Source organism: Salvia splendens, chromosome 22, assembly GCF_004379255.2.
Source record: "Salvia splendens isolate huo1 chromosome 22, SspV2, whole genome shotgun sequence".
In the NCBI taxonomy this organism is placed as follows: Eukaryota; Viridiplantae; Streptophyta; class Magnoliopsida; order Lamiales; family Lamiaceae; genus Salvia; species Salvia splendens.
Window position 1 is genome coordinate 6,030,300 of NC_056053.1, and position 23,963 is coordinate 6,054,262.

The following is a 23,963-nucleotide window of genomic DNA, read 5'->3' on the forward strand; positions in this document are numbered from 1 at the left end:
AACTAAATTTCTTTTAAAAAATAATACTATCATACCAAAAAATCAACTATATTTGTATTTATTTATATTTAATATTTAGATTTTATAAAAAATTGTAGTAATTGTTTGGATATGTTAATTGACACGGGATAACTTTTGCGTTAATTATTGAAAATTAACTTTCTGATTATTTTTTTGGATATATTATGCAATTTCGAGATCGGTTTTTGTAGTTTGGATTTTGGTTTTTCAAATTTTTAGGATATATTTATGAAATTTCAATTTGTTGGTTCAGATCGGTTTTTATAGTTCAGATTTCTATTTTTTTTAATTCGATTATCGGATAATTCGGTTTGGTTCGATAAAATTTTGATTTTTCGGTTTAGTTTGGCAAAAAATCGAATCGAAAACTAAATGCCCAGCCTTAGACATATTCATGAAATGGGTTGTGCCTCCTTTAATAATGTTTGACTTAAACATGACAGTATCTGAGTCCATTCAAAATATTACTTGGTGCTGTGCACCCTAATCTTTAATTACTTTATAGAAGAAAACTGGGTAATTGTGTTTTGTCAATGTGGAATCATGCATGCCCACGGCAAAATTTAGTATACTTACAATCATTGTACTATAAAAAGTCGCTCTCATTGATTGTACGTGTAGCACCCAAATAAATTGACTTATTAAGGTGTACGATAATTGTGATAGAGCAAGTTAAATTTTGTTTTTAATATTAATAGTGTGTTTGATATATAGGTTAGTCTTAGTGAATGACATGCGATGCAGTCAGCGGGAAAGAGTTTAATTACTACTCTCTTTAAATTTTTAGTTATTTTATTTTAATTTTCGTATTATTTTCTTTCACATTTCTAGGGTTTTTGGACCACTTCTAAATAGTGGTAATAGCATTTTTGCAGGATTTTTTTACATTGATTAATTACAATTCCTTGAAACTAAGGTTTCTATGAATTTATCGTGTGATTATTCTATCTCGTGGTCGATTGTCATCAGCATGTATTATTCTTATATGGGTGTTCGGTTTGCAAGATTGTATCCGGGATTAAATTCGTAGTGTGTTTAGTTCATGAGATTTATTCTCACAACTCAATGCTAGATGAATAATCATGGGATAATTAGTCATAGCTAACCCCCTTAACTTTACAGAAATATGATTGTTCAAAAGGTTCATCAAGTTTATAAGAGAACATTTTCCCCTTGCACATTTAGTGGCCACTAGGTACTCATCATTCACGTTTTTTAGTAGTGGCATGAAATAAATTGATACAAGAATTTATACCAGGGTGGAAATTGTACATTTCAAGATTTTACTAGTGGCATGAAAAAATTGATAACATATGTACTAAGTGGAATTTATATCCATCAATCATTTCTTACGAGTATTTATAAAATGAAATTAATATGTGTCTGATAGAATATCGTAGATTTGTGCAGGCAAAGAAACGACATAGATAGCATATAATCAATCCACCACACAAACACTCCCCATATTCATTATATTGGAATATAAAAGAGGGCCACTAAAATTTAATTTGAAAACTTGCAAATGTAGATTAGTCGAAAATGGTAATGACTTAATTTACGTGGATTTCATGTGGCTAACATCATTAATTGTGTAGTATTTGTGTGGAGAGATTTGATTAAGTGGCCATTAATAGTTGTTGATTATGGCTGACTCAGGCTATCCATATCTCCCCTTAGCCAGCATGAAAATATTGAAAATTGAAATCATTGTTTCAAATTGATCAATACAATTCACTTTAGGCAGAAGCACGTATATCACTTCATGAGCAACCCCAGCCAAAAAACAAACCATTATTACAAAACGAAAAAAAAAAAGACATGAAAAAAGCCTATATGGCGTAGAGAGCATAAACTAGGTAGCTAGGAGTCATTACAAGATGCTAAGGGCATTCACAATAAGGTCTCAAAATCAGTTGCCCGCCGTGAGGATGTTTTTTCGGTCTTATTGTGGGTCGTTTTAGCCGCGGCTGAAATCAAAATTTTTACTATCTTCATTCTTCTTCTCTTTTAAAGTTTTAAGTAGGAATTTTAATCAAATAAAATATAGCATTATAATCTTTTTTAAATCGTGTTGGACTATCGATATTTTTATCTGTGTTAGTGTCTAGATCGAAAATTTAAATAACAAAATATGAAAAATAGTAAAATGAGTTGTGGCTGATTTTGAGACTGATTTTGGTAGTGCCTTATTATAGATATTGTGGCTAAAATTAGAAATGCTAACGTGACAAATGAAAAAAAAAATTGTGACAGATTTTTAGGGCTTATTATGGATGCCCTAAACAACATCTACACCACCATTCATTATACAATAATATCTTAAATAATATCTTAACTGCAACTTCTATAACAATTTGAGCTTATTTCACCATGAAAAAGCTTATCTAAATTCAAAACTCATTTTAAAATAGTATTTCTCTGTTTTGTCATAAGCGAGACGCTTCTTTTAAGCACGAGATTTAGGATAATTATACCTTAAGGTGATGTTCGATTTTCTAGATGAAATAGTACCAAGATATATTATAGGATTGAGTTGTAAGATTATTTTAGTTGAAGGGAGTTGGCTATGAATAATTATCATATAGTTATCCATCTAGGATTCAATCTCATGAACCAAACACACTACATACTTAGGGCTAACAATTTTTGACCCGACACGTTAATCCGACATGAAGCCGCACGAAAATAATGGGTTTGGGTAAAGCCTTATTGGGTTCGTGTCCATATTGGGTTGATCCGTTTAGAACCCGAAAAATTCGGATTGGGTTCGGGTTGGATGCAGGTTGGATACGGATAACCCATTAAGAAATAATATTATTATTTTCATTATTTTTATTATTTGTAAAAAAATACTCCCTCCGTCCCGGCCTAAGCGAGACGTTTCAATTTTGGGACAAGAATTTAGGTAGTGTTGTTTGATGAATTAAATTATTAATGGTAAAGTAAGAGAGAGAGTAAAGTAAGAAAGATAAAAAAAGAATAAAGTAAGAGAAAAGATAAAGTAGGAGAGATAAGAGGATAAAGTAGGAAAGATGAGTGAGTTGATTATTAAGAAAACTGGACTGGTTCATATAATAATCGATTTTTATTTTAAAAAAATCCTATAATTCGTATACCAATAATGCCCTCGTATCTTTATGGCTCCATTTTATTGGATAATGCACAAAATTAGGTCATAATTCATGCTCCCGTTATTTTTTTCGAAGGTACAAAGTGTTGAAATATAAAGTTATTTAATAAAATTTTGATTGAATAATCAGTATATAATAATATGGTCATATTACAGTGATACCACTTCCTAGCTATAGTGTATAACAAAGATCTAAAAATCATTGATATTGACTGATCTCCTAAATGATTGTGTTAAAATGACAACACCTCTTAAAGTGACATCATACTACCATTCCTAGCCAATCGTTTGTACACGTGGACGAATAATCAGTTGCCATGTGTCAATCATAAAAAACGCTCAAGGGCAAATTTTCTCAGGCTGCAATATCCAATACGGTAGACTGCAATTTTTGTCCGACTGCAATATCCAATACACTAGACAGCAATCTATAGATTGCAGTGTAGCGTTTATACTATTGCAGGCTACGTGTTGTCACAGTGTCACTTATAGATTCCAGTCTAGCGTATTGGATATTGCAGGCCAAAGTATTAGATATTGTAAACTGCAATATTGTTGTGATAAGACTGCAATATTCAATGAATAACACTGCAATCTGGTAATGTAAAATTAGAGATTTCCTATTAAATCCCTCCGCGTTTTTAATTGATTCAGCAAATCATGCCACATGGAAGCTTGACAAACACACGATTTTAAGATCCAATGGCCTAAAATGGTGATATGGTGTCACAATAAAGAGTGTTGTCATCTTAATACATCCCATCAATAAAAGGTTAAATTAGTCAATATATATATAGAGATGTATTCATTTCCTTTTTGTATCTTTTGTTCTATTGTTCTTTTTAATCTCAACCCCACGATTTTATCATCCGACGGTTAGATTGATGTCACGTGTCATTTAATAATGCAGATTTTTAGTTGAATAATGCACACTGACTAATAATGCACCATTATAGTGTAATAATGCAGATTTTCAGTTGAATAATGCACACCGACTAATAATGCATCATTATAGTGTAATAATGCAGATTATCACAATCATCCAATTCAATGATCCAAGGGCTGAGATTAAAAAGAAGCTTGGACTGAAAATCTGCGAAGGACCTTAACACACACACACACACACACACACACACACACACACACACACACACACACACACACACACACACATATATATATATATATATATATATATATATATATATATATATATATATATGTATGTCAATGGATAATATGAGCAGTCCGAAATTAACAGTATTTACTAATCACATATTCGGCGATGAAACCTTTGGTCGAAGGGTTACCTTTGATAGTCAGAACTTCGTCGGCAACAAGTAATATATATTCCGCTTCATCATACTCTAAGTAGAGCATTTCTTAGGCGACACAAGATTGTATGTAGTTTTGTTTTTGTAAGTTGAGTGGATAGAAAATAAAGTAGGAGAGAATAAAGTAGAGATAAAGATGTTTCTGTTTTAAAAAATGTGTCAGCTAGAGTGATACATCCAAAAAAGGAAATGTACGTGCCACTTAGAATGGGACGGAGGGAGTATTTTTTTTAGTGAATTTGGTTCATCGTGACGACCGGAAAGAAGAGGAAGCAATTTCCTAACGGTGAATCGTCCAAATGTACGATATTATTTGTGCTTTGATGTTAATTTTAGGACAATAGGCGTTTTATTACCTCAAAAAATAATTTGGGTTTAATTTAAATTATGTAGAAGATGAGAATAGTTCAAAATTTTAATAAAACTTTGTATTTATATACATAAATATTGTTGTGTTACTGAACAAGTGTTGAAGTGTTGAATGCGTATTCCAGGTATTTATTTTCAAATACATAAAGTCAAGTATATGATCAGCTAATTTCCACCCGATTCTACGATCAGGTTTCAAAATTACCAGAGTTTGGGTATTTTCGTGACCGAATAACCGATTTTTGGTAATTGGATACTCGATTTAGATTTGGGTTTAGGTTTCAGGGGTGTTTTTTTTCCTGCTTTGGATATCCAATTTGGCAACCCTAATTGTTTCAATAGTTGATAGTCTAAACAAATTTTAAAGCTGTACCTCCTCACGGATTGCATAAATTATGAATTATACAAATCTAATCCAATTCTCCTTGCAGATAATATTCTCCTTGAATTGGCTATAATAACATTCTCATTAAACATCTAGTTATCAATTTAATAATCTCATACACAATCTCAAGTTTCCCAAATCACGTTTGTTAAGATGTTAACCGTTCATATTTCAAGCATATAATATGCATCTCTCGAATCTTGTAAAAAAAATCTAAAATATTTAAAGGATGATGAATCAATTAAATAGATAGCAATCAAGAATCATTAAATATTCACACGCATAAGCCAACATAAATGAACCACAATTAATTAAACCATATAAATGTATCTAAACCATAAAATTCTACATAAGAATTAGTTACTCATGTTCCAGAATAAAAGTGTCAAAGCAATTGTGTTAAAACATAGACCAAACCAAATGCACTAATAGATGATGGAATCTTGGTTGGAACCTTCGTATTCACTATGTGGAATGATTTTGGACTTCCACTCTTGAATTCGTCATCTTTCTAGAGCTTGAGTGAATATGTGAATCTCTTCTCTTTCATATGTGCCCTAGCATTTGTATTTACACTCCAATGGGACAGAAATAGATAAAAATATGGAATTTAGGGTCAATTCCTACCTGGTCGGGTAGGACTAATAGACTGATGATGGTCGTACTCGATATGGTGGCTTAAACTAACACGGTCGTGTAGAATTTTCTAGAGTGCACAGTCTTTGTAAAACAGACATAACTTTCTTTACATAGCTGCGATTGAAACGCGGAAAATACCTGCAGGATGTGCTTTTGACATAACGAATCGAAGTATGATTAGACAAAAAAAGAAAGCCTGTCCTAAAACCAAGTAAACCATGCTAAATCTAATCCTGAAAACTATGCAATATATGAGTTTATCGTGGGTGTTGGAGTTATTGTGCAATTTATAGTTTATTGAGGCAATGACATAAAAATGTGTACCGTATATGAGCCCCTTCGTCCAATTTCTTGCAAGTACCCCATGATTGTTCAGTTTTAATTTGGGTGTTAGAGATAGTGATGAAAACATTTTCATATATATGAGCCTCTTGTCCTTGTTCAATTTTTCCCTTAATGTTATGTTAGTATGCCTTGAATTTGTACAATCTGCCGCTATCCGAACGGGGTCTTCCGGTCAGCGAGTCAGGGGGGCAACGTCCCCTTGCCTGGGGTCTTGGGCGGAGTGCCCCCGGCCGACGGTATGATATGTTTCTGTTTTGTGCCATAATTGTCTTATTGGGCCTAGCCCGTCGTCTGTGTGCCTATTTATAAAGAAGTAGGGTGCATAACTTTGTACTCTGAAAAACAATCTGAATACAATCTATTCTCCGTTTTCTGTCTGTGGACGTAGCCAACACAATATTGGTGAAACACATAAATTTTGTGTCTCTTTATGTTTCTGTTTGTCTCGATTACACAATTGACCTATTCTGTCACAACATGTTATGTTCTTGTCTAAAATTTATATTTGTACTTTGTATCACTCTTGCTGAGACCGTTCCATCGAGGCATCGTTTTGTAGCTTATGTTATGTTTCAATTAGACAAGACACAAATAGTGATAATTATCTTAGTTTTGATTAGTTAATTTATCTTGATTGGGTGTTTGATAGCTAAGGATAATTGTGAGTTATCCTATTTAGGGACTTCTTAATATGATGGAATGGAATGGGAAGGGAATGGAATGGAGATAGGAATAGAATGAAGGTGGGAATGGAATGAGGATTCCATTCCATTCCATTCGTGTGCTTGGTAAGCACAAGGAATGCAAAAGGAATGAAATTGTTATTCCTTGATTGATTTCATTCTCATGTTTGATAACTATAAATTAATATAGAAATATGTTTAAAACTTCACACACTTCACACACTACATACAATACACAAACTACACATACTTCACACAGTTCACACACTACACACATTTCACACACTACACCACTTCACACACTACACACATTTCACACACTACTCACATTTCACACACTACACACAGTTCACACAATACACACATTTCACACACCACACATTTTACACACTACACACACTACACATTTTACACACTACACACTATACATATTTTTTGTGTATAGTGTGTGTGTGAAGTGTGTGTAGTGTGTGAACTGTGTGAAATGTGTGTAGTGGGTGAAATGTGTGTAGTGTGTGTATGCGTGAAATGTGTGTAGTGCGTGAACTGTGTGAAATGTGTGTAGTGTGTGAATTGTGTGTAGAGTGTGAAATGTGTGAAGTTTGTGTAGTGTGTGAAATATGTGAAATATGTGTTGTATGTGAAGTGTGTGTAGTGTGTGTGGGTGTGGATTTATCAATTATTAAAAATTTTAAATTTTAATTTTATTATAAAATTGTGATGATATTAAATTTAAATATAATATAAAATAATATATAATTTTGTTAAAATTTAAAGTAAGAATGAAAGGAATATGAAATGAAATGAAATGGTCATTCCTTAGCTAAATGGATAGAATGACTAATCCTATGTGGAATGAAATGGCCATTCCAAATGGAATGGTGATTCCTAAGAAAAAAATTTACCAAGCAAAGGAATGGTATGGAGATAGGAATGTCATTCCATTCCATCATACCAAGTAGGGCCTTAGATGTTTGGTACAACAAGTTATAACTAAAGAGAAAATTAGGCTCGTCAAAATTATCCTCATTAATTTAACATAATGATCAAACTATCCTTATGTTGCCTTGATTTTGGGTGGTTTTGGCAATTTGTTGACGATGAAAAATACCCAAGCATACCATTTCTTATTATATAAAATACTAAAAAAGGAGTACATAATAAATATGATCATAACTTAAATTTGTTAATATTATTTTTTATTATATAATTTTATTTATATGAAAATTATCCGAGCATACCGTTTCTTATTATATAAAAATGGTAAAAATAAAAAATTAATGAATATATCATAACTATATTTGTTACTTTTATTTTTATTACATATTTTTTATGTATATTAAAAAATACTCAAGCACACCATAACTTAGCATTTCTCATCGTACATTAATTATATGAATAATTATATAGTTTAATTCTTATTTTATTATATTATTACACATTATTAATTAAATTAATTATTATTTGTTATATTGAAATATTATTAAAAGTATGTGTGTATAAAATATAGTGTATATATAAATATAGCTATATATAAAATTGATGGGTAAAATTGTATTTTCCTAAAACTAACTAGGTAGACTAGATATGTAACTTAGGCGAATGGGTAGTTACATTGTTTCTTGAAACATAGGCTTTTAAGTGGGCTTTGTCCGAGTCGGTTACAAAACACGGGTAATGCAGATTTATAACATAGCTACCAAACACACAGTTAAACCCGGATCAGTCCTATTATCTAGCTGTAACATAGCTATCAAACGGTGCCTTAGTTTGCTAATCATTACTTAACTACATAAGTAATTGTCCCAAATATTTTGCTACATCTTCTTTTGTGACAAGAACTTTATTCTTTCTTTGTCTAACCTTTGAACATCAATTTCTTAAATCTAACACTAAAGTAGGCTGTGACATAAAACTATTAATTTTGATAACTTAAACTAGTGGGGGTAAAAGTGGAATTCTAATAAAGTCAAATGCACAAAAAAGTTACTTCTATTAAGGTACTCTTTATCCGCCATTAGAAGTCTTATTCAAAAATTCAACACGAGTTTTAAAAATATGAAGGAAAGTAGATAGAAAAATATAGTAGAATGTGAGACCCCTTTTTATAATATATTAGTTTTGTACTACTTCGGTCCCTTAAGATAGAAACTATTTCCATTTAGGGTCATCCCCTAAAAATATAAACTTTCTAAAACTCTATTTTAGGACATGAACTCCACAAATCATTAACACTATTTCCACTATCTTTTCTTTTTCTCTCTCTTACGTTACCAATTTTTCTTTTCTTCTCTCTTATTTTACCAATTCTTCTCTCTTACTTTAACAATTGTGCATTAAAATCTGTGCTATTTTCAAATGTTTCTAGTATTTTTTTAGGACAGAGGTAGTAATACCATTTATAGTAAAAAGTGAACCAAGACTCCTAATGGTAGATACACTAAAATGATAAACCGGAACTCCTAATACGTACGGACGGAATATTATTATTAACATAGTGTAGAATGAAAATATTTTCGAGAAGAGTAATATGGGAGAAAAAAGGCCGAATCCAGAAAGAAACGAAGCCCATAATTAAAGAGAAGCCCAAATGAAAGTAGGGTTTTCTTGAACTCTTCTTTACCATCTCAAATCCGCAAAAACCCTACATTAGCTATTGCCCCGCCCGCAGGCTTCAGGAGAGATTCAGAATCGGCGAAAATGGTGACATACAAAGTATGCGTTCTCTCTCTATCCGAATTTGATCGTTGATTCAGTTTTTTTGTGTGTTGAAACAATGAGTACTGATTTGATTTTTTGAATGGCGGTGTTTGCAGTTCCACCAGTATCAGGTGGTCGGAAGAGCCTTGCCGACGGAGACGGATGAGCACCCCAAGATCTACCGCATGAAGCTGTGGGCGACCAACGAGGTCCGCGCCAAGTCCAAATTTTGGTAATTTTGAGCTTCGGTGTAGAATTCTCTGCGCGATTAACTAGATTGATTCGTGTTCGTGGTTGAATGAATGAATTGTTAGTTTATTTTGTGGAAAATTGGATAAATGATTCTCTTTTTGTGGTGAAGAATTATGAATGTAACTTGCTAATATTAGGTTATACTGAGAAATTGATTTGGGGATTTAGGATTGCTGGATTGAAATTGAATGTGTGTGTGTTTGTATTTATCTATGAAGGTACTTTCTGAGGAAATTGAAGAAGGTGAAGAAGAGTAATGGTCAGGTTCTTGCTATCAATGAGGTATATGCTTGCTCGAAACCGTGTCGTTTATCGTTGTTGTATATTTTAATAATTGTGTTGTTTGATTGAATTTAGTTGACACTTGACAACACTTTAGTGATATAAGTTGGATTTGATAATCTGCTATGTGTTTCAAATGTTTGGACATTGATGTTTCGGCGCATTTTATAGTATATAAAATAAACCAGTGATAGTAAGGCCTTGTTTTATCGTCTTCCACCCTTGTGAACTCCAGATTTTCATCTAGAGATTTTGCAGAAACAAGCACAATGTTATTAGGTGTATCATCATCCTTTTTCCTTATGTTTGTTTTTAATCCATTTTGCAGCACATATCATTCTTTTCTTGGTTTGAATGTATGTAATTGCCTTTGTCTGTAGTTATTGTTCGCCATGTAACGAACTTAAAACTCTTGTACTGAATGTGCATCCTGTGCCATTTCTTCATTATAGATTTTTGAAAAGAACCCCACAACAATTAAGAACTACGGCATCTGGTTGAGGTATCAAAGCAGGACTGGCTACCACAACATGTACAAAGAGTACCGCGACACCACCCTGAACGGTGGTGTTGAGCAGATGTACACCGAGATGGCTTCCCGCCACAGAGTCCGCCACCACTGCATCCAGATCATCAAGACTGCCACCGTCCCAGCTAAGCTTTGCAAGAGGGAGAGCACGAAGCAGTTCCACAACTCCAAGATCAAGTTCCCCCTGATGTACAGGAAAGTGAGGCCACCAACAAGGAAGCTCAAAACCACATACAAGGCAACCAGGCCCAACCTGTTCGTGTAAGAAGCTTTGTCGTTTGTGGGAAGGCGGTAGCCCTATATTTCTGCAAACTATTATCAGTTTTGACTTTTGCTGGACTTGTACCATGTCTTGCTTGTTTAGCTTGCACATTAAGCTTTTATCTATAAGGTTTGTTGAATGCTCTTATGAAATACAGGATTTCTGGTTCTTCGTGTATGGGTAATAATTTTTCCTTCTTTTCGTTCTTATGCTTGAAGAGGAATGGTCAAGTGATTTTAAAATGAAAGTGAACGCTAGAATCTTATGTAATTTTAAAGATTTTTTTAATCTACACGTAATATTTTTTGAAATTATGTAATTTTAATCATTTCAACTTCGATTCATTTCGCTGTTTTGAATAAGAATTGTTTCTAAAAATCCGTACTTAATAGTTGTGGAAAGTTGAAAATTGTTATTTGATTGTTAATTGTAATACGATTATGAAAATAGTTTGGATGTACTGAGGAAAATATAATATTGACAGTGACAAATTTTTAGAGACGAAATGGAGTAATTATAACTTCATGAAATGTCACTAATACTTTGTACAATCATTATCTACGAAAAAAAATTTAATAGTAGATGAAGTAATATAAAATTGATAACTAAGAATGGGATAGAGAAAAAAATGTTTAAAGATTGTTAGTAAAAAATAAAATGCACTTCATTAGATAGACAAACTTAATAATCCCCCGTCCCAAAGTAGTTGGGTCGTATTCCTTTTTTGTTTGTCCTGAGGTTTGAGTCATTTTTTTTTATTAAAAACTTTATTCCCTTTCTTATTTTACTTTCTGTTCATCTCTTTTAATTTCTCCCTCTCTTATTTTCTCCTCTCCACTTTAACCTTTAACAGACCAATTTCTTAAATCATGTGTCCAAAGAAATGTCTCAACTACTATGGAACGGAGAGAGTAGTATAAATAGATAGAGAATCATTTCAGTTAAATGAAAAAACAGTACTCCTTGTGAGCAAAAAGTGCTTGCAAAGTACTGATTCGACCACCAGATTTTGGGAGCACTAGTCAACGCGCTCGCAAGTTTTTCAGCATGTGCTTGGTAAGGTGCTTGTAATATTTGCGACGAGCCTAATGGGGAGCACCCTTCCTGCTCGCAAAGTACTTGCAAAATGACGTTTTGCAAGCATATATGCTTATTTGCAAGGCACCAAAACAACTTTTTTTTGTAGCGTTGTGCACAGAGTTGATGCATATAATTATTTTCGTTTTTGCCAACATCTAGCTTGGAAGTATTGCGATAGTAGATGATAAGGGTTGGGCTAATATTCCCTCTCTTATTTTACCATTTTCTCCACTTTAACTATTTATTATCATTTTTTCAAAATGAGTGCAGAAAATAAAATATGACAAATTTTTAGGGACTGTGAGGGCGTAGTAAGTTTATACATATGAAAATAGAAGAATAGAGAATATCTAGCGAAATTCATTTTAAAGTGAAGTATAACAGGTGCATGAGATGAGAGAGATGGCAATGGTTGGGTGTTTAGATTTGATAGTTAGGCCATCCACAACGCTGTCTCTATACCGTCTCTTAAACCGTCTCTTAACTACTATTTGAGCACTATTTGAGGGCCCCACTGTCCTTTTTTCCTCCATCTCTTAACTAAGAGACGGAACCTGCAACGCTCCGTCTCTTAACCGTCTCTATACCGTCTCTTAATTACTATTCATTCAATTTAATTTATAATTTTTTTAAAAACCCAATTCAATTTAAACAAACACACTTTATTAAAATTAAAACAATATTACAACTTAACATTAAAAAAAACGAAGACATAATTAAAATTCTAAAAAAATAAAAATGACATAATTTAATCTTCTCCGCCAAAGTTTTCCCAAATGTGCTCAATTAGATCCTCTTGGAGTTGGGTGTGGGCGCTAGAGTCGCGTGTCCTTGCCCGAATAGCCAACCGTTCTTGTATAGATGGATGCGCTCCACTTCGCGGCGGACTACTTGCGGTTGAGCTTCCGGGGGATTCGGGGTCGAACCAATTTCCGGCATCGGGTCCTTCGTCTCGGACAATCATGTTGTGCAAGATTATGCACGTATACATGATGTCGACCATGCTCTCCATGAACCACGAACGAGCCGGGGCTTTGATGATGTTGAAGCGCGCTTGGAGAACCCCGAACGCCCTCTCCACATCCTTGCGCGCAGCCTCCTGCTTCTGCGCAAAAAGAGCCTGCTTTGGGTTCGCTGGCCTGCCGCACGTCTTCACGAAGGTCGGCCACTTCGGGTAGATGCCGTCGGCGAGATAGTACCCCATTTTATACCGCCGGTTGTTGGCGACGAAGTTTATGGCCGGCGCTTTACCATCCAAAACTTCGGTAAAGAGGTCGGACTGTTGGAGCACGTTTACGTCGTTGTTCGAGCCAGGGACCCCGAAGTACGCGTGCCAGATCCAAAGTCGGTAGTCGGCAACGGCCTCGAGTACAACGGTTGGGTGGGTGCCTTTGTGGCCGCTCGTGTAGGAACCCCTCCAAGCCACCGGGCAATTCTTCCATTGCCAGTGCATGCAATCGACACTGCCAAGCATCCCGGGGAATCCGTGCACTTGTTCGTGCAGGTTGAGGAGGAACTGACAATCCTCCGTGGTTGGCCTCCGGAGAAATTCGTCACTGAAGGCTGCCCGGACGCCTCTGCAGAAGTTGAGCAAGCACAAGCGCCCAGTGCTGTCTCCGATGTGCAGGTATTCGTCGAATATGTCGGCCGTTTGTCCAGTCGCAAGCTGCCGGATGGCTGCAGTACATTTCTGCAGCGTCGTGTGGCTGGGACGACCGACCGCGTCGAACCCTTCTCGGAAGAACTCCTCCCTGGCCGCCAAAGTATTCGCTATGTGGAGAAATAGCGGTTTCGGCATGCGGAAACGGCGACGGAAATAGGTATCTCCCCAAATCGGGTTATCGCAGAAGTAGTCGCGTACTAACCGTGCGGCGGCTTCCTCCCGGTTCCGATTGATGTACTTCCGGGAGCGTCGTGGGGGTGGTGCGGCTTCCTCCGCCTCTCGTCGTCGATCTTCTTCGAGTGATTGTTCCATTAATTGGCGCATTTGCTCAAAAGGATCCATTTGTTTGAGTTGATTGAAGATGGAAATTGGAGTGATAGAGAGGATTTGAGAGGAATAGATGTGTGTTTGTGTTTGAAATGAGTATGGAATAGAATTATTTATAGAGTAAAATAATTAAAATTTAAAAAATGAAAATAAATATTTAACGGTAATATTACCGTTTGAAAAAAAAATTTTTTATTAAAAATCGATTTTTTTTTAAAAAAAATGAATTATTGCGTCATCAGTGACGACGCCCACTCGCGGGCCAGCGAGTGAGCGTCACGCACGCATGGGGACGTGCCACGTGTCTCGGGCGCGTGGCGAGACAGCTCGTCTCGTGTCTCTCCGAGACGAGCAACGCGACGAGACGGTCGCGAGCTGGAGACGAGATGGCCGCTGCAATGCGTCTCGCGGGGGTCTCGTCTCTCCGAGACGAGACGCGAGCCCGGCGCGAGACGCTTTGTGGATGGTCTTAGACTTGATATGCTACTGGAATGTCTCTGTCAATTCACATGTATAAATAGTCCTTTTATGGCTCATTCTAGATAGTTTTGAATTTTGGTTCAACTTAAAACCATTGTGTACGACTTTATCTCCTCTTCAAGAAGAAACATATCTCTATCAATTTCATTGCTGAATGATTGTTTATTTCTATTATTATTCAATTACAATACAGTAGGTATCTAGCTTGAGTGTAGCTAAAATTATGGAATCAATGTAGGTGAGATGTGTGCTTATATCTTTGTTTTTGTATAAGCATGGTGTTGGAGTAAATGAAATTGTGGAACACATTTTAGGAGCTTGGGAAAAAAACAAACACCATTAGTTGTTTCTTCCTTGCTATCTCTTTCTGTTTCTCTATATTTTCTTGCTAGGTGTTGAATAGTAGCTTGTGAATTGGCTCTTGTATTTGTATTTGTATTTGTATTCGATAATATCTATAAACATCACAACAAATATCAAATTTGTGAGCATTTTATGAATTTCAAATACAAACAAAACAGTAGAAATGTAATTCCACCAACACACCTTATATCCCACATCGGAAAATTGTAAAAGGAAATATATTAGCTCTTGTAATAAAAGTGAGGTGGGTACATAGTAAGAGTTATCTTTGCGCTTGGGGCAATGACGCAGCTAGTGAGGTTCTAACTGAGGCGCGTCTATTGCTGGTTGAAAACTATTTCCAAACCCCCTCTTCGGCCTGGGCTTGACTTGGGCTGTTGAGAATTTCTGGAAGAGCTCCCTCTTGTTAGGGTAAAGCTCTACAATTCAGTTATCTAAATTTTCTTGCTTTAAGTTTCAATTTTACGTTAGTAAAATAATTCCAGAGTTTCATTTTTTTTGCAGTAAAAAATAATTATACTACTAATATGTTTGATATAAGAAAATAGTATTTACTAAAATATAGTCAGAGTGAAATTTTATTTAATTATAAAACTTTTAATCATATTCTAAACTTTCTGGTTTCATTATAATTTTTAATAAACTTAATATTTTTTTCTTTAGTTACAGGCTGTACTAGCATCTGTGTATATAATTATCGAGACAAAAGGGCCTGAACCACAAAATTAGAAAAAATGAGTGAAGAAATGACTTTATTCTCTATTAATTTGCCGAGAAAGGTTAAAAATAATAAAATTTCTATTTTTTGAAAAAAAAAGTAGTAGGAGTAATATTTTTTCTAATAATAAATATTATCATGAAAATGGGGATAAATTGAATTTTAAATATAGCAATTATAAAAATAATAGAAAAAAAGGAAACAAAAAAATTGGGTTATAAGATCCACGGAAGTGGAAAGCCTTAACCGGATGTGCTGGTAACAGGTAAAGCCCGAAGGCTGTTCCCGTCCCTGTCGGGGGAGATGCCAACCATCTCTCCTTTCTACGAACACGCCTCTTATCATTGCTTCTCTTATTATAAACTCTCTCTTTTTATATTCATATTTCGATGTGGGACGTACCTACAATTTCACAAACAACCACTATCTCAATTTTTGATTGAGTACATATGCTAGGAAAGGAAATGAAATGAATTGAATTGTTGATTCAATAAATGAATGCATAGATCAGAAACAGACCTCTCTGATGATATGTTCACTTCGTTTGTTAGAGGTGGATCTACATCCATCGCTTCCGCATCACTTCACACAAAATTCATGAAAAGGTTTCTGTTTCAAGATCCAACATTATAGCAAGTGTAAAAATTGAGGAAAAGGTTTGTGTATTTTCAGAAAACTGTGTAAAGATCACGTCCAACTAGAATCGAGATGATGAATGAGCAGAAGCATTCTACTGTAGAGTGTAGTAGTACCTGTCGTCGCAGCTTCAGCTTCAGCTTAGCATGGGCAGTTGATAGACGACGTATTTGCAGTGATTGGAAGTGTCCCTCCCCTCTAAAACACATATCATATCAAATGCTTAGAGTAGAGGACTTCCCTGAATTCATGGAATGACAAAATGAGTAAAATCATAAACCTGAATACTCCATTCACACTGCCTTGTAAATTCCAAACTCGATCCCCAGGAATCCACCAAATCATCAACTTTTGGCCTAACAAGAGAACAAAAAGTTCCAACTATTAGAGTCTCTATCACAAATATGAACTTGGGCAAACACTACAACAGTAAAACCACATTTTCCTTTTACCTGACGATGATGAGTGGAAGACCCCAAGAGGAGCCAGGGGGCTTAAGCTCCCACCACACCTCAATCCTTTAACCTCATCCAAATATTGGTATATTCTGTGAATCATTGCACAATAGCCTCAAGGAAATTCGTCTTTTTCAAACCTTCATTCCTCAACGACGACGATAGTTTTTAAACAATGCTATTTAATCCAAATCTCTTATAATTACGTAGTTGAATCCAAATTTCTCATAGATCATCCAATTTACACACTTACATTTAGTAACATTACGTCCACAGATTTCTTCAGCTCAACGTTGTAATCCTGCGAATTTTAGCATTTCACGAGATGCTTAGCCCATCCGCAACACATCTCGTTGCCATCTCTATTTCGTCTCGGCGAGTCGAGACGGAGTTGCAGCCCCGCGTCTCGTCCTAGCGAGACGGTTGGCGCACGCTGGCGCTAGGCGTGACGCCCACGAGTGGACGTCGTCACGCTGACGCAATAAATCATTTTTTTTAAATTTTGATTTTAATAAATAAAAAAAATTAAAAATTAAAAAACGGTCATATGACTGTTTAACGGTTATTTTTTCTTTTTTTATTTTATAAATACTCCTCTTTCATCCTCATTATACACACAAATACACGTCTATTCTTCTCAAATCATCTTCATTTCCTCTCCAATTTTCATCTCACCTCTCTAATTTTCATACAAAATGTCGGGCGACAGGAAACTATGGCTGCTCCGGCGGCTTTGACATAAACGCGTTTGGCGACTGGGGGGCATGTACAATGTCTTGGGTGGTTCCGGTTCGTCGACGCCGGCGGCGTACCAACCACCCCATTTTAATGTGGATGCATACGCTCATCCCTCCGCCCCGAGGTATTCGCAGGGATTATCCCAAATTAGGGAGGATTATCCGGATGAACCCAATCCGAAAGGAGGACGAGGCGGTGGAAGCTCCAGGGCTCGCGCATTCGACGCTGAGGAGGAGGAGGAGGAGGCCGAGGAGGAGGAGGATGTAGGCCATCATTCATACAGCCGCAAGGACACGATTGCTCTGTACAACGCCTAGGTCAGCGTCTCGTACGATCTCATCGTCGGGAATCAACAAACCCGGAAGTGTTTTTGGGAAAAGGTCACCGACGCCTACAACGAGATTAAGCCAAAGGGGTCCCGCCGCCGCACATTGAAGATGCTCCGGAGTCATTTTGACCGAGTAGACAGAGAAGTCAAAAAATTTTGCTGGATCTACAACAATGAATCGGCGAATTACCAAAGCGGAGCTAGTGGAGCCGACATTCTGAGAGTGGCTTTACGAGTCTTTTTTTACGACAACGGCAAAGAATTCAAACATGTCGATATTTGGGAGGTGGTCAGAGACGAGGAAAGGTGGGCTGGCGGTGTCCAGTCCAGCACAGGCTCGACCTCGAAACGCACGAAGCACACGACGGGTGGCCAATACTCATCTAGTGAGGGCGGTTCAGGCAAGCGCCGCACAAGAGTTTGCCTCACATGAGGTTGAGGGCACGACCACCGATGCAGAGGGGTCCTCCCGTGGGCGCCGTCGGACGCAATGGACCAAGGCGGCGAAGGCGGCTAGAGGTAGGAGGGGCCGAGGCGAATCAAGCCAGGCGCTCGGGCTCGGGCTTGAACACCCTATTATCCATGTACTTGACCGCCATGATGGCGGACACTTCCCGCATGATGCCTCCACAATATCAAGCCCATCTTGCCGGAATTGAGTATATGGCAAGACAAATTGGTATTCCGCCTCCAGGTAGCTTGAGTGCACCGCCACCGCCTTCGGGGGATGATTCGCCGGCGGAGTAGTTTTTTCAATTTCTATAAAATTGTATTTTAAATTATGTAATTTTTATTTTTTTAGGATTTTAATTATGTGTTTTTTTTTTTATTTTTTGAATTTTAAGTTGTATTTTTATTTTATTTAATGAAGTGTGTTTTTTATTAATTGAATTTGTTGGAAATAAAAATAAAAAATGAAATTGAATGAATAGTTAAGGGATGAAATGGTTAAGAGACGGATAAGAGATGGAGGGTTGCAGGTGCTGTCTCTTAGTTAAGAGATGGAGTGAAAAGTATAGTGGGGCCTATGAATAGTTAAGAGACGAGACGGTTAAGAGACGGATAAGAGACAGCGTTGCGGATGGCTTTAAACCGTGATGCAAATAACCAGAAAATCGAAAACAGTTATAAATCCAGTAAATTGAACAATGCTGTTTGGAAACTCACCGTTTGCTCGAAAAATTTGAGAAAAGTGCGCTTGTGCGCATTGCTGATATCATCGTTGAGATCCATTGTGAATCTTCTTCAGCTCCGCTTTCAGTCTGAATTGCCTCCAATTAATCGTGTGAGAAATGCAGAAAAATACAGAGAAAAATGTACTACCGCGATTGAGTTCATGGTGGTTAGGGCTTCGGAATTTGGCGGGAATGGGGTAAGCGGTTTTGGTCTGAGCCCACCATTCGTTGGCTCGGTTTGTATTTTCGAATATTTTTTTGGGCTGAATATCATTTCAATATATTTATTCTGTTTTTGATAAATTGTCAAATAAATTATAAAATATGGTTAATTTTAATTTGTCTTTTCTCAATTATCTCATTTTTCTCTTTTAGCATATTATGTGACAATCAATTCAAACAAATGGGCAAAATGTTATTTTGAACTTAATTAGACGTTGTCGTTTTGTCCGAACGCCATGGTTTAGCGGATAATGCCTCTCAGTGAAAATAGGCTGAAAATTGACACTAAAATATAACAAAGTTTTAATGGTTGTTCAAGAAAAAAAAAGACAAATACAAGTAAAAAGAACAGAGCTGTTGCTACAAGGTTGAAGCAGTGATGCTTTCGATAAGAGGTTACAATAAAACGTAGGCTGGAAGGAATACTAATCCTCGAGAAACTCAGGGCTTAGCGCCGATTTAGACGGATATAAGCCCGGCCGAAATGCTGAAGGAGAGCGACTAGTACAACGAGACGAGGTAGACTGTGACGGCTGCAAGCAACTCTGTTTGAATTGGATCATGGTTTAAATGCAGAAAATGCAACAACAGAGTTGTGACCTCCAAATCCAAAGGAATTCGAGATTGCTGCATAAAAATTTCAGACACGAGTGAGAAACTGGGCCCCAAACCACAAACCAGTGTGTATAAAATCTAGGTCAACGTTAAATTAGATGATCATGCACGAGATCTTACCAACATTGATGTCGTGCTGCTGTTTTTCATTTGCAACTGTGTCAAAATCTACAGACGGCTCTCGGTTCTGCAGAAAAAAAAAGTAATTTCTAAGAGAAATGGTATAGACCTTTCTTTCGAGCACAGACTGTGTTTGCAAGTATTCGTTTATGTATCGTTTTAACTTACAAATTGATTTATGGTCGGATGAAGCCATCCTGTTGTAATTGCTTTCACCGTTGCAATAGCTTCCAAACCACCAGCAGCACCAAGGCAGTGCCCTATCATCGACTGCAAGAAGATACAAACACAGAAAATCAGCATCACATGCATTTGTATGAATGAGAAGAGACAGAGAGAGAGTATTTACCTTAGTTGCATTGATTTTGATCCCAGAAGTGTTCTTGAATATCTTCTTGATAGCGTTAAGCTCGGCTAAATCACCCACAATTGTGGAAGTAGCGTGTGCGTTTATGTAGTTGACCTGCAAATGCGCTAGACCAGTTAAAGCTGCTTTCTTGAATAATCCAATTTACTATCGAAAAAATGATCCAAAAATAACGTTTCAATGTTAATTTTGAGTTCGAAAATAGCTATATACAATTACAGATGCAAGAAACAGGTTTCATGCGTCAAAAAAGTGCCACCTACATTAACTAGGAAACGGATGATCGCAAAACTAGAGAATGCTGTTACATTAAGTAATAAGGTTTTACGCAAAACTAGAGAATGCTGTTACATTAAGTAATAAGGTTTTACCCCTTCCTACGTACAGCTGTGCCGATGCAGAGCATCATATGAGGATATAATTCTAATATTTGGAGGAAAAAGTACCTCTTCGGGTGAAATGCCTGCATCTTCAAGGGCACTCTGAATGCACGACGAGACTCCAAGGCCATCAGCTCTGGGATCTGTCATATGATATGCATCACAATTTACCGCACCTCCCAAATATTCAGCAATGATTGGCGCCCCTCTTTTCATGGCGTGCTCCAAACTTTCCATCACCTGTTGAAAAAAGATCGAAGAAAACACTAATTTAAACTTATCTGATCCAATCATGAATGTAGGCCCGGTGTTTTGAAGAGAGATGAGAAGTTGGAACCCTTACCAAAACTCCAGCCCCTTCGCCCATAACAAAACCATCACGATCTTGGTCCCAGGGCCTCGAAGCAGTTTGTGGGTCGTCGTTTCTCTGTGACAACGCTCTGCAAGCAACGAAACCACCCAATCCAATAGGAATAATTGCAGCTTCAGTTCCGCCAGCAATCATCAGATCAGCTTCTCCCCTGCGGATGTGGTTGGCAGCCGCATAGAAGCAATAGTTTGAGGTGGCACAAGCAGTGGAAATCGAATAGTTGGGTCCCATCAAACCTAGATCAATCGCAAGCAAAGCAGAGGCCATGTTTGTGATAGCGTAAGGTATGAAAAACGGAGTTATTTTCCTGTGGCCTTTCTCAATTAGAGCCTGGACACCATCGGAGAATACTTGAAGACCCCCCATTCCCGTCCCGACCAGAACACCACCTCGGATCTTATCAATCTGCAAGACAACAAACACAATCAGCTCGGAGACCAGTCCCCACGAAGCCAAAAGATATCCATAGAAACAACGAAGACTCAAACAATAATACAGATGACGCATATGCCAAATCGACAATCAAAAGTCGCTCTTTAGTAAAAGCGGATTCTGAAATAATCGACAGTACAATCAAGAATCTGGTAGCCAATCCCAATAATTGAGATCAATCTAAAGATAAAATAACTAGCAAATATTCCATTTTTGGCAAGATTTGCACGCTCCAAACAGAAGCATAATGAAGCTACACGAAATTCATACACACAATTAGCCAATTCCAATAAATAAGAAGAAAAGAAACTTATACAAACAAACAGAGTTTCTCAATAACAACACCAATCCACATCCAATGTAAACAGCTGATGAATCCACATGACCTTAAAACCGGAAACCCAAAAAATGCCAACAAGATGCTCTCAGTCTACTGTCTCTCAGACACAGTGATGCACAACGAAAATAGAGTGTTGAGCCAAAAGCATAGACAACAACAAAAAGCTACTACTCACTACTAACCACATCTCCGTCACATTATAAAACCCAATTTCCAAAAATAATATAGTTCAGTAATCAAGCAGAGACCAAAGCCAAGGATCCAACAGCAAATCCCAATAAATTAAATCAAAGTAAACGTTCAAAACCCCTATTTTTGGAGAAATTCGGCACACTGCAATGTTGAAGCAGAATAACGAGACACCAAAAATCTTCACACAAAACAAACAGCTAGTCCCAAACTCCGAAACTCCAAAGCACTCAGCATTACTAATACAATATGATCATCATATTATCAAACCAAATTTAATTAAAAACATATGAATCATACGGAAATCTTAATACCACAAAAAATAGCTCAAAATCAAGCTTGAAAAATGCACAATCACAATCAACTTCAAATAAAATTCACACACACTTGGCATTCTACTCACTACTTACAAAAATAACATCATCACATTATCAAACCAAATTCGAATAAAACACATCGATTTTACCGAAATCCTAAGACCTAAACAATCAGTCAATTAAAACACATCGATTCAAGTCACCGATAATCTAATTTCAGAAGCTCAAATTCAAATTGCCAGTGAATCCACACATAAATACACCAAATCATACGAAACTCGGAAACACTCAGCATTCTACTCATTACTAAACCAAATTCAATAAAAACGCATCAATTGTAAACGAAATCCAATAACCTAAATAAATCAGCTAGCTCGAAAAAAACACATTTATACCTTATTGATCTTCTCCCCGCCGAGATCTGCGCCCTCGAGCGCCTTCTTCCCGGCGACAATGCAGTACCTCAAGCAATCGTCCAATCTCCGATCATTTTTGCCGTCGATGTACCCCTCCGAGTTGAACCCCCGAATCTGGCCGCCGAAGCGCGTCGGAAACTTAGACGCGTCGAATCTGTCAATCAGCGTGATTCCGCTCTCACCGCTGAGCAGCTTGTCGTAGTAGACGTCGACCTCGTTCCCGAACACCGACACGAGCCCCATCCCCGTGATCACCACACGCTTCTTCGGGTCCGTCTCCCGCTCCGGCGCCGCTGCGGAGGCCGAGATTCTGAAATGGAGCTTCCTGCTGCTGCGGAGCGGTCTAGCGGCGGCGGTCAATCCAGGCAGGGAGGCGGAGCGGAGCGGGTCGAGAGGGGAGGGGCGGAGCGCGGTGGAGTTGAGGGATTGCATGGCGGAATTTTTGGAATTCGATTCGATGCCAACGATGTGAGCTCAAATCGCAAGAGTTAAAGGTGGTTTTATTGCTCAAATATTTAATTATTTCGATTATTTTATTAGATACTATTAAATTCACTTTTCAAAATTATATGGGGAAATACATATCTCATACAAAATATTTCACATTTATTTCATATTAGTATAAAAAGTTTGAATTTTACATAATCATACAAAATATTTCACTTGTGTTTCAGTTTAATACATTCCGTTACATATGTTTAAACGATGTTAACTTTTCACTTATGTGACGTACAAACCATAAAACAATGATGAAATTTTTTGTACTAATATGAAACAATGATAAAACTTTTTGTACTATCATGAAACAACTATGAAATATTTTGTACTTCACATAGACAAAGAGTTAAAAACATCCAAACAAAAATAACGGAATGTACAAAATTGAAACACGAGTGAAACATTTTGTATGATTTATGTAAACTTCAAATTTTTTGTACTAATATAAAATAAATGTGAAACATTCTGTATGTGTTATGTATTTACTCCAAATTATGTGAAGGGCTATGTTCCTTTGGTTTGGTTTAATTATGACAAAGGGACCTTACTTTTCACCTTATTAATAGATTAATGTTCAATGAAAAATGTTTTCAATAATCGAATTTGGATTATTTATTTATTTATTTTATATGAGAAAAATAAAAAGAATTAAATCATTTCACTTGTGTGTTCCAACATTTTCGGTGTCTCTTACGTACTACACAAAGTATAGTTTGCATTTCGTGAGAATGTGCCCAATTATGGGTAATAGCTCTTGGATTTTCTTGTATTTAAGTATTAGTACTATATAATCAGGTTTCTGT

General features: G+C 36.7%; 2 protein-coding genes and 2 non-coding genes across 4 annotated transcripts; 2 read left to right on the forward strand and 2 right to left on the reverse strand.

Annotated features, from left to right (window-relative positions):
- The first annotated feature begins 9,489 nt into the window (after positions 1 to 9,489).
- LOC121788061 (60S ribosomal protein L18a-like) lies at positions 9,490 to 11,108 on the forward strand. The gene is made up of 4 exons (XM_042186921.1): positions 9,490 to 9,621; positions 9,723 to 9,838; positions 10,077 to 10,140; positions 10,593 to 11,108. Exons 1-4 carry the CDS (start codon positions 9,607 to 9,609, stop codon positions 10,932 to 10,934), a joined length of 537 nt encoding a protein of 178 aa, XP_042042855.1. The 5' UTR covers positions 9,490 to 9,606; the 3' UTR covers positions 10,935 to 11,108.
- A 4,000-nt stretch (positions 11,109 to 15,108) lies between these two features.
- On the forward strand, positions 15,109 to 15,263 carry LOC121788202. The gene has a single exon (XR_006047652.1). It is a non-coding gene; the product is annotated as a U4 spliceosomal RNA (small nuclear RNA).
- Positions 15,264 to 15,765: 502 nt separating this feature from the next.
- Positions 15,766 to 15,895, reverse strand: LOC121788142. The gene has a single exon (XR_006047594.1). It is a non-coding gene; the product is annotated as a U6atac minor spliceosomal RNA (small nuclear RNA).
- A 3,483-nt stretch (positions 15,896 to 19,378) lies between these two features.
- On the reverse strand, positions 19,379 to 23,115 carry LOC121785930 (3-oxoacyl-[acyl-carrier-protein] synthase I, chloroplastic-like). The gene is made up of 7 exons (XM_042184414.1): positions 22,642 to 23,115; positions 20,942 to 21,373; positions 20,665 to 20,838; positions 20,201 to 20,314; positions 20,020 to 20,121; positions 19,852 to 19,918; positions 19,379 to 19,743 (listed from the first exon to the last, which is right to left on the reverse strand). Exons 1-7 carry the CDS (start codon positions 23,092 to 23,094, stop codon positions 19,676 to 19,678), a joined length of 1,410 nt encoding a protein of 469 aa, XP_042040348.1. The 5' UTR covers positions 23,095 to 23,115; the 3' UTR covers positions 19,379 to 19,675.
- Between the last annotated feature and the right edge of the window lie 848 nt (positions 23,116 to 23,963).

Excerpts from the sequence above, each read along its gene's own strand:
- LOC121788061 (XM_042186921.1), top strand. Across the intron at positions 9,839-10,076 it reads CGCGCCAAGTCCAAATTTTG|GTACTTTCTGAGGAAATTGA; the intron begins GTAATTTTGAGC and ends TTATCTATGAAG. Across the intron at positions 10,141-10,592 it reads AGGTTCTTGCTATCAATGAG|ATTTTTGAAAAGAACCCCAC; the intron begins GTATATGCTTGC and ends TCTTCATTATAG.
- LOC121785930 (XM_042184414.1), bottom strand. The coding sequence starts at position 23,094 with ATGCAATCCCTCAACTCCACCGCGCTCCGCCCCTCCCCTCTCGACCCG. Across the intron at positions 20,315-20,664 it reads CAGGCATTTCACCCGAAGAG|GTCAACTACATAAACGCACA; the intron begins GTACTTTTTCCT and ends GCGCATTTGCAG. Across the intron at positions 19,744-19,851 it reads GCAGCACGACATCAATGTTG|CAATCTCGAATTCCTTTGGA; the intron begins GTAAGATCTCGT and ends ATTTTTATGCAG.